Genomic DNA, 16,506 nt, shown 5'->3' on the forward strand with positions numbered 1-16,506 from the left:
GCAATATGAATCTGCGCTCAACACAACCCATATCATTTGCTCTATAAGGAACAACATATATTGCAATTCATACTAAAAAAATAAAATGATTATAGCTGAATTAGTAATATTAAATATAAATTGGCAATATAATGTAATTTTCAATTTTACATTTACACTTTAAAGATGTTTTTGATTATCTCATCTTTTTCAATTTACGAATTAGAGAACTTTGTTTTGTTAAAGTAACCTATATATCTAATATTTCAGAATCAAAGGATTGGATGTTTCATAACAAGACTTAGTTTTCATACGTATTTGTATAAACTTGTTAAAATAATGAACCAACAAGTTCACTACATATTTTATTGAGTTGCTGTTAAATCTTTACATCTTGTCCATACTCTATACCATACCATTGAGAGTATCAAATGATACATATATTTTTGCTTAATGGAAGAGCTGTCCCTTTGAATAATGATTGCAATATAGGCAATAATCATATTAATATAAAATACATCAAATATTATAATCTACAAAAATAGTAGTTATAACATTAATAATAACGATGTGGTAATGATAAACATTAATTAATTATGTGCTTAAATACAAAATTTCATTTCAATAGTAGTATGTGCATTTACACAGAACACCTTTACAGTTTACAAATGCTATTAATAATTAGCTCATTGTAGTGTGAATATCAACATTTAAATGTGTATAAATTGTCAACTGCATAGAATACATAATAAAGGGCCATTGTCCAACGTTTGGACAATCATTATCAATTAGTACTGTATTTCATATTCAAACTTCTACTGTAAATATTGTAATATTGAATATTGAATATTAAATTGGTTTGGGGTATTTTTGTAGTGGAAACAATAGAATGATACTACACATTTAGAAATATTTCAGGTAAAAAAGTCTTTGAAGTTTTGAGTATCGCATTTAAACTCTGTATTGATTTAATAAAATGTCCACACCAAAAATAGCAGATAGACATCAGCTTATGTGCATTTAATTGGAACTGAGTTATCAATGGATAATAAACCTGGCAGGCTGTCCATCACAAGATATTTCCATCTATACAATGAGGTACAAACCTCCAAAGTTATGGTAGAAAAGGAAGAACGCTGCCAACTACATCAGGTTGGCGATATCAAATGCTTTAATTATAGCATATTGCACAAACATAAACTAAACCAAATGACATTGAGTAAGGTGGGTAAATTAAAATGTTTACATAACAAAGCAAAAATAAAAATACTGTAAAATTATGATAAAAAAATTTTAACATTATGAAAATGATACTTTTCCTCACATAATATACATTATAAATAACATTGCATATGAACACCTTCCTCCCAATAGAATTTATAATATTTTATGTTAATAATGTATATTAATGATAGGAATCAAGATCAAGTGAAAATGTCTATTTGTTCAATCTCAAATGTGGTAGTCAATATTTAACATCAACATCGGCATGACAAATGATGTGTAAAAATAGAACATTTGTTACCATAGTACAATAACAATATGTTAAAATTCATTATATTTTGGCGCCAAATTATCTTGAGAAACAGACAATCATACTAAAATATAATTGCCTCAGTACAGACATACAGGTTCCACACAAGATAGCTAGTTACTATCTTTGTATTTTGTGCATTTAAATATTTAAATGTTTCATTTGTTAGTAATAACATGAATGAGTAATAGGAAGAAAGATTGCTACAAATCAGTTCAATTTGAAATTTAGATTTCAGGAAACGATATACACTTGTTGCATTTATAGAATATTGCGACAGACAAACATGATATCGTAAGGTATTACGAAGCACCATTTTACACATTAAAGAATCGCTGATCTAAAATACAGTCAACTCTCATAATACCAGAGTTTCTGAAAACTGGAACTTTCCCCACTACACAAGATTTTTTTTAGGTGTGAAAATGTTACCAATTGAAACGCATTCAGAATACCAGACTTTCTAGAAAACCAGACAGCCAAAGGGTGTCCAGTGTTGAGAGAGTTTACTGTATAATAATCTGTTTGAACTTGCTCAAAAGGCTACACACGTCAATTAATATTATCTCTAAACTGCTATAACACAAATTTTGGAAAACAAAAATGAAATATCATTTGAAAAAGAGCTGTTTTGAAACACATTATAGCAAATTCTGATTAAATTTCATCTTAAAAAGTCTTTTTAAGGTAATTATCTGATAAAATTTCATTGAATTACATTTCTTAATTGCTTACTTTTTGAAAGAAGTAAATTATTTTTTATCAAATTACAACGTTATACCTCAAGAAATACTAAATTGCTTTCAACGAACAAAGGAAATACATAATTTTACTTGGATGAATGATTTAGTTTCAATTTGTGCCACACGGCTGCGTCATTTAATCTTGTGACTGTGGTTCTTTGCAATTAAATTTATATTATTGTGAGGTATAATTTATCTGACATTTTTGTACGTTTTATAATTCATGTGACAGAAGCATCCAGGTATAAATTCGTTTCAGATTGAAAATTTGGAAAGCTTTCAACTAATAATAAAGTTAATAATGCCAATAGTTGTTATCTTATTGAGTTATTGTACTGTGTAACGTTTTGAGCAAGTATCGAAAATATAATGCAATAACACAATACAAAACCAAAATTATTACAAAATTATCATAAACAATAAAATTAACAATATCATTAACATAAAACAGAAACATTAATTGGTCTTAGTAAACAAAAAAAACCCCATATATTCCTACAATATAAAAACAGATACATACAATTTAATGTACAAAATTAATATACAAAATGTACACTTTTATATACAGCATGACTGTTGGTTTACATACAGACCCAGTCTTCGCTCACACGACATTCATGTCTATATTGTCTATTGCAATGTTGGCAATATGGATTGTTTGTTTTCTTTTTCTTCTTCTTCGCGTTAACAATCTTTGATTTACTTTTGTGCTCCCATATCCGCGTTTCTGGTTGAAAAGTGTCAGGGTTTAACTGAACTTCTAAAGCTTTTGCGTCAGGTTTGTCGCAAGCGGTTACTACGTCATATGGAGGAGGATGTACTGGCATTTCCTCGCATTCGTCCTTTTTGGTTAGTGCTGTAGTGCCTCCTGCACGATACCCTTTGCTGAGAACTACTTCTAGATAGCATGGTGGCAGGTCGCTATGAGCAATGGCTGCAGCCTCATCAAATGATGAACATCCACCAATTGGTTCTAAAAAGAGACAAAATAAAATAAGTTAATGAAAAACCTTTCTTTACTCGGGGGAAGCAAGCACACAGCATTTATATTTATTGCAGAGTTTCTTGTTGCAACCATAATAAACCTTTTGGAATTTCCCATACTGTATATATTTTGTACACACTACGCCATAGTTGCATTATGCAGTAATCTTTATCTAGTAATATTAGCATATGCAGCATTTTAATGATATTCTTGTTGTGGAAATAATTTACTGAAGATTAATCAACTTAATTAATTAATGGGTGTGTCCTATAAAAATTGGTCAGGTTGAAAACGTGATGGGTGGCTGTAATAAACCACTTAACATAAAGTGGCGAACATTTGCTATTAATTAGTATGAAAACCTTTCAAGATGTGAAATTGTTTTATCATAAAAACAAGTGTTGAAATTATCAAAAACATGATTAAGAAAGACATCCTGTTTTCACAACATGCCAAAAACATTGCTGCTTCAATGCAACCAGTCTTGCAATATACATTCATGTCAAACCACAGTATACTTAAATGTTGGGTCAACAGAGTAACCAGGCTACTACCTGCAGCCATATAATATATTCTTGGAATTAAAAGTTAAAAGAGCATAGTGTTGATTTATTGTCATACTTCATTTATGAATGATGAATATATGTAAAATCTGTTTATGTGTTGTAAAGTGTCAATTCTATCCATCATGTACGGCCTTTGAAAAGTTTTTGAGAACTATTCTTTATCATGACTCAGTTACACTTGCGACAAATTAACCACTGTAAATAATGCATAGAAATAAAAATTTAATTTACGAATATTGCGGCAATTTACGTTAAGTAGAAGCAATAACATGGCCGCCGTCACTCTTATAATAGTCTGTCACAGAAAGGAAACTACTTAGCACACTTCTGTATGCAAGGTTAAAATATACAAAAAACTTTTTGTCAATTTATTTGTGAGCAGTTAATATATGTTGGTGTGCTGTAATTGGATATCTTTCTTTCCAAATGATAACATCTTTAAAATTTGTATTGTACTGGTCCCCGAGGATATGTATATCAATAGCTGCTGGAGCAGTTAATATATACTTTAAGATATGCACAATATCAGACAATCATAATGTGTAATATAGATTTCTAATCTAAATGTTCATCAGTGTTGACAACAGAAGTTGAAATACTCGAATGATACAAAAGTCTTAAAAAAGACTAGTTTCTGACAGGAATAGGGGATCAGTACAGGGTGTACATTATACAAACATAAGCATTAAAATGAGAAAACCCACCCAACTTGAACATAGAATATTGTACTTGATATGGCACTCTCAAAATTCGACCACTAGAATACTGTTTATATTTCTAAGTTACATACTGCACATTATGTTTTCAGTGTATTAAAAGCTTTCCTCACAATTAAACATATTCTCATCACTCATCTTACATTTATAATGAACATTTGGATCATGTTACAAGACATAATTACATAAAAGTATGTTTATTATGCATTAATGTTCGTTTAATAAGAAATTGGATTTTGTGAATTTCCTTTCAGCTACATTTACAACATTATTACCAATACTTTGTTATGACTGTGTGACCTGATCTTAATAGTATGGAGAATAGTCTTTGGTACCGAGTTTGGTGCAAGAATATTAGATGGGATTATATTCGGATTGCACTCAAAATAAATTGTGTCAAAATTTAGCCTGAATTAGTGGGTGAGATTATTATTGAGCACGGGGAAAATTCATCAGTCATACATGGTAATAAAATAAAGTTTGTACTTACCAACACTTATCAACTGTGGAATACCATTTATGTCCCTTCCTGGTTGTGGTCCACGGATGTATGCAACACATGCCATGCATGATAACAGAAGCAGGAAGAAAATACACACGGCGCCACCAATAATTGCAGCAATGTTCGAGTAGGTATTTGTATAGTGTCCTACAAAAAAAAAATCACTGCATTGTAATCTCAAGTTTAGAAACTGTATTATATTTAATGACATTTAAAAAAAAATCTAGAGTGTCTAATACATCTTTGGTGCTAGGACATCTTTTATGCAAAGTTTAAAGACGTTGAGAATGCAATGTTGAAAGATTATGTACAAAAATGTCCAATGTTTCTCAATGAGTTTGAAAATCATTCAACAACATAGAGTGAACATTTTTAGATTTACCGATGACAAACACAATAGCTATTAAACTCCCCTGGGCAATAACAAGGGTCACACCATCCAGCTAAGGAGGAAACAACACTGGAAAGGTTCAGAACCGGTGTCATTTAACTTGCCTGGGAGCCCAGTGACCCCTGAAGAAAGGAAATTAAAATTACTTGCGAATTCAAATTTTAATTACAAGCCATCAACGACCGGTGAATAAATTGGACCAGTGGAATTTTTCTGACCATGCTTGAATGACCATGTTAAGAATTTAAACTCAAGGGAAGCGGTTTGATCGTTATACCGGCCAAGACTGCGGTCATACTTGGATACAAAAACATGACTGATCAACGATTTCTATAGATCATAATAAATTTAATAAGAGGTTTTAATCGTTTACAATTAGTTAAACCGTGACTGTATGGAAACAATTCTACCTCATCATGCAAACAGGAAAGGTTTGAATTAGAAATAAAATGAAAGTTAGTGGTACGAGTTATTAAAGGTTATCAAAATATGATAATACATCATATCACTTTTGATTATGGTTATGTTATGGTGTTAAAGATAACATGAAAAAGAAGGTTAATAACAAATACACAATAAAATCATGGCATAGAATTTGTACTTGTGTCAAAATATATATAGGGATCAAAAATAGGCATTAAAAGTCAAATATTGACATATTTTGCAGATAACATTATATACAATAGAGGCAGATCCAAGACTTGTAAAAAAGAGGGGTGTAGGAAAGTTGCAGAAAAAGGTGACGCTTTATAAAGTTTAATCGAACAATGCAACCAAATTTCTAAAACGGTATATAAGGAAAAAAGGTGTGGATTCTCTCTTCACCTGGACATGCCACTATTGCATACTTTAAATAGCATTTTTAGTAAATTTGTTTCTGTATGTCAACGTTGATCAAAGTTAATAATAACAGTAATCATTACCAACTATTGTGAAAGGGAAAACCAGTTTCAGCAAATGTCATACAGTATAAAAAGCTAGCAAATAACATGCATACGAGCTGCAATAGCCAGTCAGTATACTGTGCCACCTTGTCTCACCTGAATATTGGCATCTAGGCCCATAGAATCCATATGCACAATCGCAACCACCCAGCTTCGTACATGACGCCCCATGTAGACACTCTTCGGGGCACATATATTCCGGAGTTTGGGTAAAAAGCCGTGCTGTGCATGGAATGAAGGGATACATACAGTATGCAAAAATTGATATTTAGAACTTAAAATTGGGAAAAATAAATAATAATAATAATGGCCATTTTATATTTTTAGAAATTCATGATTGAATGAATGAATGATTGGAATTATAACAGCCAGTGGAGTTGGCAAGATGGCAACCTTTCACTAGCAAAGTCTACTTCCACCCATATTAACCGTATCGTTAGCCGTAGGTTTGAAAATCTCCCATAGGTTTATGGGTAATTGTTAAATAACAATAATAAGAATAACATTATTCATGAAATTGTTAATATACTTTGCGATTGCGGTCCCAGTCGTGAGCACAGGCTTGTGACAATTAGTTTAAGTGCATGTATACATTTTACTTCAAAAAAAGAACATTCACATTTTTCATGTAATCAGTATAAACCTTTTTGGTTGGTTTTTAAATTCTATTTCCAAGTCAAAATATCGGCTACATTTCATTTTCAAACGACGACTTATTGACGAATTTGATTTGCCGAAAAGACAAAAATTGTGCTAGTTATTTCTTCTATAAACTCTTCCAGTTTTTATGCATGCAGAAGGGGTTAAGATTGTGGACAATTCCCTCTCTCACCAAATCCCCCAAATAACTTTATTTTAGTATAGATGTGTTTATTAGTTGATTCAAAATTAAATGTTTACATATGAAATGACTCGCTGTGTGTTAGGATGAACAAAATAATTAAAGGTAAAATTTTAATTATGATTTAATAAACTGTTAGATTTGTTTGCATATAGCGCATGATAAATTATTATTTGTTTAAATATACAAGTAAAAATTAATTAACTCACCTTCTTTAGCTGATGATCTGCACATCTCATCTTCATCCTCCCCATTGTGACAATGGTTTGTTCCATCACACATCAGTTCATTTGATATGCACACATACTCTGCACCAAATTGGCACGCATTATACATATCGCCACACTTCTCATCTGAGAAGAAAAATGATGTTTCCGATTAATTATTGGTTTCATCAATGAAATGCAATTCTTAGCCAGACTTGTTTATTTACTTGCTTGGAGGTGTGAGGTGTGGTAATCAAGCAAGAAGGTAATGAAGATAAGGATACGACTCACAACACTGTGCATAACATTGCATGACAGCGCAAAAATCAATGTTTAACAAGACGATTGATAAAAATATTAAAATCGCTGCTCAATATACAAGAACGAAAATATGCATATTGGGATCATGTATATTTTTAAAAAGTGAAAGCCTATAAGCTTCCATTTTTGACCAGAATTATCAATGAAAATCACTTAATCCAATACACATGATAATGCTTGGCCCTGCATTGGTCCAATGTAGGAACAGATCTTTCGTAATTTACAGCAACATAAAACATCCTATTCATGATAAACAACCTTCATAAATGTTTTATGTATCAATAATTGATAACCATCAACTCTCAACGGAAATTTCCATCATTGTCATAATTAATGATTGCCTATGTTTCTATAGACTACTATCTCACTTTATTTACAGGTAAATAAAGGGATAAATATAGCTCAACCTTGGCTATTTCTAAACTGAAACAATAATATTAATAATAAACTTCTAGCTGTTAAATTTCAGAGACTATACGCATCACTGCACAGCAAACCATGATAAAATGTGGAAATCCCCTTGTAAAATTTTCCACTCTATTGTTACTATACCAGCATACAATAGTACTATGAACATTAACAATAGCTTTAGTAGATTTGACCAAATATATTCACTAAATAGAGGAAAAGAAATGACAAAGGGTTTTGATGGTAATAACAAATTTTGGTAATACTACAACAACAATGATTTAGTAAAATGTTACACAACTTACCTTTATTTTTCTGAACATATGCAAATGCAATTTGAATATTATCGCCTTTCTTAGCCTCCCCTATCCAGCGAATAAACATGAAATTGCCGTCGGATAACAAAGATCGTCGATTATCGCGTTTTACATTACTATGTTTTGATGCTTCATTCTCAATCTTGATTTGAACTTTGGAATCTTCTGCATCCCATACTTCTAATGTACTTCCACCCAATTCAATATCTGTTGAAGAATGTTCAATTCAATATAGAGTTTCAAAGATTTGAGAATTGGACTTTATAATTTCAATTAACTTAACTTTATTAGTATTATTCTATAATTACTGGGCATTTTGGTTTGCACTAAAAAAACGTAATCATATCTCCCAAATATGGTTTGGTTGGGCATTTGTATGAGAATCGAGATACGCCATTGGAAAGAATATGTTTCTACCAACTGGGCTGAAATACAGATATGTCCTATGCAAATAAATTGGTCAGGCTTGATATCCATTGGTTTGGAAAAAGAACCTCCAAAAACTATAGGCCTACCAATAGTATCGTTAAATATAGATAGATAGATTTAAGTTTCTTACTTAAAAAGTTTAGCAGAATGTTAGAACCGACATTACACCGTATGTACCATGTGTAGTGGACCTTGTTGTTTTGCGACACACTAGCTTCTTGATGGAGAGCAAATTTCTGATCTATCAGACCACCATAGTATGGTGATACAGTCTCAGCCCCAATATCTAAATAAGTAAGTAAAATAATTAGAATTGCATTGACCGATGAAATTTCAGTTTCAAACTGTACTGAAATGTGAATGTCATATTCCATCTTGTCATATCTACACTTTTAAATTAAATTTTGTTTTAGCAAATCTTATAATGACCAATTGATGGTTTGACCTCGATCAGGACGGTTTTATCTTTGGATCGCTCAAGCATGAACTAGTAAGATCATTCGGATCATGGATTCTGCTGGATATTCACCTCTATTTTTTATTCCCTGTGCCAAGTTTTTTTTTTCAAGTTGAACATTTTATCTTTAAGTTTGATCATGTAAAGTAAAATGAATTTATCTCACAGTACAGGTGACCCTGGAAGTCATAGGTCATTTGAATGTTTGGCTTTTAAAGTATATTTGTGAAGTTCAGCTTTAAAAAAAAATACCATGTATTGACACATTCAAAATTTGGACAATTATGGAAAACCAACCCACTACATATCGGTTGTTTATCGGTTGTTATGTTATCTTTTAAACTTAACCCAATTAGGTTTACTTAACCACCATGCCGTAGCACCCCCCCCCCCCCCAACTCCCCATAATGTGCAGCACGTGGACTTGCTTTGTTATTAATACTTTGTCTTTTAAAGCTTTTAATTGTAATTTTACTTCAGTTTTGTTTTCTTTGTCATAAATTTCTAACGAAACTCAATAAATTGATGTAACAGAAATCGACAGGAAAGCTATCAGCAACATTAGTTCTTTAAGCAATCAAACTAAAGTTTAGATAAAAGCATCATCAATCACGATAGAGCATGTTTAAATCCAGTTAAGACGCTAACGACGTACTAGATACATCCAGTGATTTAATCTGTTTGCAGAATGATTGCTTCCTTTTGGCAATTTCCAATACTTTCTTTCTATAAATATTGTATCATAATCTCGCTAATACAGGTAACTCTTTGCATTAAGATAGCGAAGTTGTAGCTTGCAAACGAAATAAACGCCATTGTTAATAAACTTTAAATGTTAAACTCCTAGAGGCAAACTGCCTTTCGTGTTAACAATCTAGTTTATTTTTCAGTTTTACGCGATTCTTGGACGCGATTTATAATACAGTAGAATTACACAACTTATTTTTTTGTAAAACATTTAGAATGTAGAAGTATTAGGATGGTTTTTAGTATATAATTAGTCAATTTATTTTGTGAGTCACCAATTTCTGAATATAGATATTGTATGCAATGGCATCAACTATAGGTGCACTAATCAGACATATATTTGAATATCAGGGTGGATTTGTTGACGAATGGGAATATGGTATACTCTACCAACCACCAAACGCACATTATCAGGTACTAAACTTAGAAGAAAAGATAATTCCAACTCTTATCTGTACATTATTTGACTTGAATGGATAAAAATAAATCGCCTCACCTATCTTTACCTGTTATTTATAGCTTATAATAATTTGTATAAATAACAGTGGATGATAATAAGTGTTAGTACACACCATAGTATCTTATTCAATAATAATAGTATATCACTCAGCCCTGTATAAACTACTGTTTGCAGAAAGGTATGATAGGTGATGTAATATATTATATATTATATAATACAGTAATTTCAGCACACTTCTTCTGGATGATAGAATGTGGACTTAACACATGCTTAAAATAAACGTTCTTGATGAGTAAGCACCTCATGAGTTATATTAAGAGAAATGAATCATGGTAACATATGGAATCGTTCTTACATTTGTCTGAACGCTCCCAGGCCACTTGCTGAGCTGCTGAGAGAAACTTGTAGTAGGCTTTGAAGCCGATGTGATGGTTGCGTGTTGACCGGTACAATTCTAATGTTAAATCTACTGTTGATGAATTGTGGACTCGTGGTTGCGGACCTTTATATGAAAAGTATGTAGCCGAATCGTTTGATATCTTTACAAGAAAACAAAAAAAATGTGTAATATTTAAGTATAGTGTGTAAACTAATTGCTACTCTTTCAATGTTTATACTAAACAAAGACCATTGAATTTTCTTGTCTAACCAAATCAATAAGAATACTAATGAAATATTTTCAATTTTGTTTACAACTATTAATTCCAGTAATTCCAGATAACCATTGGTGCATGTTACCAAATTACATAACTTTCATTTTGTCTTTTTAAATAAGAAAGATTTTCTTTGCTTTTGTGATAAAATAACAAAAACAAGCGAACAAAATATTGTGAATGTTACATTAATTAATTGATAACATAATATGAATATGAACAGTACATTGGTATTTATAATCAATTGTATGTTCTATTTTTAGAAATCCTGTAATTGATTTAACAAAATTAGCCTATGAACGCTGCGAGCATTATTGACCCATTACTGATGTTGACATTTTTTTGGTATGTTCTATAGCACAATGAATTCAACTGTACTTTAGACGTTCTTAACATTCCAACATTAAAATATTCATGTGAATTTATATATGCACATTGTATTGGGTAGTACAGTAGTAGCCATTTTGTTTGGTTGAAAGCAATAAAAAATAATTTAGTTTTCTCTGATTGCAGGTTTTGCTCAATTTGTTTAGTTTGTTCCAATGCCATTTTCAAGTTAAATGTTAAGAAATCCAGAAAAAACTTACTTTTAACGTATCTCCTTGACGAAGCGTTCCATTATCATTCAAGTAAAAATAATCAAAATAAATAAGTATTGCACCATGTTTATCCTCATTCTTTAACCTGTAGATACATTTTAAATCTCTCCTAATTGTTCGTTTTGGTGATAAGAAATAATCAGAATCTATAGTAAAATCAACATCATCTGTCGTTGACGGACTTCCCGAGTATACTCCACCACAGGCATCTGAAAAGAAAGACATCAACATCACTATTATAATCTGTGTTGGATTCACAAGATGACCATGGCAGACATAGCATACATTTGGTTGCTATAAATCTCTTTAAAATCTCAACTGTAAAATTTAAAAATGTTGCTGCCTTTTTTAAATGTTTTTTATTATCATGTTTTATATTGAGTACAGTAGTTTTTCTGTAGAAACAAATGAGTGTTTTAGAATCTAATCAACTAGATGGTTGAAATATATTTGTTTGTTTGTTTGTTTCAAGGATGGAACAAGGTAGGCTTACAGTAAACTTTCAATATACATTGCATTACTGTTGATATATAGCAATGTCATACTGGCATGTGACATTTACTAAGGAAATATTAAGATGCTGGTATCGCCTTCGCTATTAACATTTTATTGTTGACAGTATTTGGCGGTGAGCTTAGTATATCATGACAACAATTTAACTTGTGAGACCTTTCTAGTTCTATGGCAAGCTGATAGTCTGGCCACAAGTCAAGTATTACTAGCCACGTGACTACAATTATAGGACATGACTAAAGACCTTCTTAAGAGATTCTTGTATGGTAAAGTCAAGAGTTCTAAAACAGATCTTTTGAGTATTTAATCAAAGGAGCGAGACAAACTTGAAAACACATAATAGTGTAAGCAAGAACATGTCACCTCTCCCCCACCCCTCCTGTCCCTAACTCATATCAATAATTATCCTGTCTCTAGGATTCTCTAGATACAGTAATCCACAAGCTCCTGCAGTACAGTAGGCAAGTTACTGCAGTACAGCAGGCAAGTTACTACAGTACAGTAGGTAAGCTCCTGCAGTTCAGTAGGTTATTATGGTTAGAGTAATATGCACAAGATTATGAGTTAATAATCATGTGCTAGAATAGGACTTCCTGCTGGTTGGCGTATGCTATCAAAAGGAAATACAAGCATGTTGTCGGTAATGACTTAAATTTTTAAGTGTTTTCTTGAGTCTATTGGAACATGAAGCATACAGGATAAAAAAATCACTAAAAGGTTTAACTGTATTGTATTAATACTAATGTAATGAATTTGAATATATTTGTGTTACAGGTATATCTATTATCTTGGCTTTTTTTTCGCATTCTCACATATTTACTAATCTTTTTATCATTGGATGTGTATGAAATAAAAAATACGAAAAATTCAGTATATGAATGGACAGTTTAGAGTTTCTTTATGCATGTGAATTTAGATTCTCATGTTCTTATATTTGTGAAGCCGGTTGTTGTTAAATGTTGTGTTTAAAAGAAAAACATTAATTAAGTGAAATTAATTATTTAATTCTTCAATTTCTATTGTCAATCAAAGATAACAAATTTTTCTTTGTGGGGGCTAAGCAGGAAATAAATGTTATTTAAAAACAATAAATTTCCTTTAAAAAAATCTCTATCATCAAATCCCTATTTTAAAACATCTTATTTAATATAATCCTTTTGCTGAAACAGATGTAAATTCGTACAACTGTATTGACCATTCAACTATATTGACCATTCAACTATATTGACCCAGGGAGTTGTAAAATCAACTCCCTGATTGACCATTCGGTGTTTACAGAATACCAACAGAATACCAACCATAAGATTAATTGGCACTGTTCCAACTGAATTGGCTTACTGCCAATAAATGGTTTGTAGAATAAAAAAGTAACATCTTATTTAGGTAATTTCTAGTCCTGGGTGATGTTTAAAAACCTAAGGCAATTACTATGTTGTCAGTAACAAAAGCTTACTGTATTTAATATAATTAACTTCTAGAACAATTGGGTCAGGTCAAGTACTTTTGACCAATACCCCTGAAATGAGGTCAATCCATTTGTCCACTGTTGCTATGAGTAATAGAGTAATACTATATAGAAAATCCCTCTAAATATAAAGATCTGTTCCATTTCCCTTAAACCTCTAATACCTCTATAGTAGAACCCCTCCCCTCCCACCCTTCCACTTTTCTGATATAAGAACAAGTGGAAATACATGTTGAGGTGAAATATAATAACACTCTTACCTGTACTATGAACAACAAACAAACAACTTATAAACAGCAATGTAAATACGGATGTTTTTCTTGTTATCATCACAGCCATTTTCTGTTGTCAAATACTGTAGTAAGCTAGCTGTATTAATCCTATATAAATAAAAAGGATTGGTAAAAGCAAGAAGTTACACATTGAATTAATCATGCTGGCGTAAATCCAAATATTGATGTGTAAATGTGCCAATTTACATGGGTTGGCCAAAATGTGGTCCAGCTCGCAACATCAGCCAAATGATTAGCACACGCAATTAAGCATGTGATATTATTCCCAAAGCGATACAGCGATTTCTATGGAAATTTGCCCAACAACATTCAGCTTACAGCAGAGGTGGAATTATTAATTAGAAAACATAGCAGCATTAAGTGATTACTCTCGAAAATATTACTTTTAATTATTTATTAAACAATTTTTCTTAGAACTCATCAAAGCCAGTATAAGGGATGAATTCCAAGTACTGCAAACATTTTAATGTATTAAATTATCATAAATATATTGAACATATAGTACTAGTGAATTGATAGTAAGTGCTATCAGAACTGGGAAAGGAAATGCCAATGTTGTATTTAGGATGTATTTACCGTAAGAGCGGAAGATGGCCATTGTTGGGATTTATTAAAGACCAGCGAGGAAGGAAGGTTAAATAGTCCGTACTACTGTGGTTCAGATTTAATCAGTCGTTTAAAATCAGTAACATTTAAGTTTACTAAGGGAAAGTAATTCAACTGCAATCAGTGGCATAACGCACAGGGCAAAGCCTCTGGTTTAGCACTTCTAAGGGCACTCGTTGGGTAGTAGCATTGGACTGCTCATGCTCTGGGGCTTCTTGAGTTCTGGGGCCCCTGGGTTTAGCCAGTGAGTGCTCGACATAGCCGTTACACCACTACAATAAACATGCCTATACTCTAAAATTATAAATATTTCCCACATGTTCAACTGCTTAGCACCTCTCAGGCTTTAATAACAACCATTTTTGATGATTTACATCTTCTAAATTAATTGATTTAAATTGATACACTTGATGTGTCATTGAATATATAAACCTCTGGCATGATGGCTATTTTGAGATGTACATTATTGATCTAAATTCACTGAGGAATAGACTGAGGTGACATACTGTATTAGTGGCAAGATAGACCCACTTATAAATCAATCTCTATCAGCTGCTTATACCGTAATTACTATCACAAGGAATTATATACAGTATTTCTAACAACATACAAGACACAAGGAAGCAGTGTGTAAAATAGAATAAGGCGTCAGGATTTTGAATAAAGGGCCAAGAGGGCTTAACAATTGTAAAGGAAGGTCTAAATTTATTATTTTTGTATTACAAAATATTTCCTTTAAATCATAGTTACAACTGCTAAAACTACTATGTTATAGTTATAAAAAGTAATGCTGCAGGTTTGAAGTTTTACATTTGCCAAAATATAAAAAAAAATAAGTAGCAATAAATATTGAGTTTTAAAAATTGTTTTGCTCACCAAGAGACTTCCTCTTATTAAAATTACAGTTAAAAAAAACTTGTTTAGGTATTCATATATGGCAGCGGTTTGTGTGCACAAAATATAGTGAGTAAATTTAAAAAAAGGAACATTCTTTCTTTAAAAATTCTTCTTTACAACTAACTAAGAACAATATGTGTTAATTAAATGCAGTTTCTTTAATTTCATGCAACATTCACTTACAATATAAAAGACAAACCACACTTAAGTCATTATAAAAAAAGATAATTGCCATGACTTATGACCATCCAATAATCCATATGGTTTTATTAATTATTATATTTTAAATAACCTTGTGATGAAAATTTGGTTTCTACATTTGAAATTTGCGAGACAATTTTATGTTTCTACATAACTGGAGGTTTTTACATACACATGGTTACAGAGTGGGCTACATATTATAATTATTATTAATATCGGCTACATATAGTCAGTGATATGATTAATTGTAACACTCATGCCTTAACCAAAACAATACACATAATAATACTTACCACCAGCCGCGTGTTACAAATCCGGGCGGTGTTTCAGAAAAACAAAGTCTTTACTTATCTAAAGCGAAAGAAAAAAGAGGGTATATTTCACAGAGATCCTCCCTTCTTACCAACTAAACACAACTGTTTTGCTTTAGAAATATCTCAGGCGTTTTGTTTACAAAAAACTGACCCACGATATATGATAATAACCTCCTATCGCGCCAACCGTATTTCTTTTATTTAGTCATAATTTAGAAACGTTGAAACGTAGTGGGCTGTGCCGAGATTCAAGCGATCTGATTGGCTGCCGTAGGTATGCGACACAAAATTTTCCATCACAGAATATGTAAGGTCAGTTTACTTCGGTTCATTACGTGTAAAAAATGGTATACTGTAGTACATTCTTCAGTTATTATGAGCTGTAAACATTGGACTTGATATGTGTATCCATTTCGTTT

General features: G+C 31.7%; 1 protein-coding gene across 2 annotated transcripts; it reads right to left on the reverse strand.

Annotated features, from left to right (window-relative positions):
• Window positions 1-294: 294 nt before the first annotated feature.
• Window positions 295-16,268, reverse strand: LOC140058422 (uncharacterized). Of its 2 annotated transcripts, XM_072104023.1 has the most exons (10): window positions 16,067-16,268; window positions 14,037-14,156; window positions 11,787-12,007; window positions 10,902-11,085; window positions 9,013-9,168; window positions 8,442-8,660; window positions 7,411-7,554; window positions 6,457-6,582; window positions 5,014-5,172; window positions 295-3,229 (listed from the first exon to the last, which is right to left on the reverse strand). In XM_072104023.1, exons 2-10 carry the CDS (start codon window positions 14,113-14,115, stop codon window positions 2,838-2,840), a joined length of 1,680 nt encoding a protein of 559 aa, XP_071960124.1. In that variant the 5' UTR covers window positions 14,116-14,156; window positions 16,067-16,268; the 3' UTR covers window positions 295-2,837. The 2 variants fall into 2 exon arrangements, with proteins under 2 accessions (XP_071960124.1, XP_071960125.1); XM_072104024.1 differs by lacking the exon at window positions 6,457-6,582.
• Between the last annotated feature and the right edge of the window lie 238 nt (window positions 16,269-16,506).

The sequence above is a fragment of the Antedon mediterranea genome, chromosome 9 (genome assembly GCF_964355755.1).
Source record: "Antedon mediterranea chromosome 9, ecAntMedi1.1, whole genome shotgun sequence".
NCBI lineage: Eukaryota > Metazoa > Echinodermata > Crinoidea > Comatulida > Antedonidae > Antedon > Antedon mediterranea.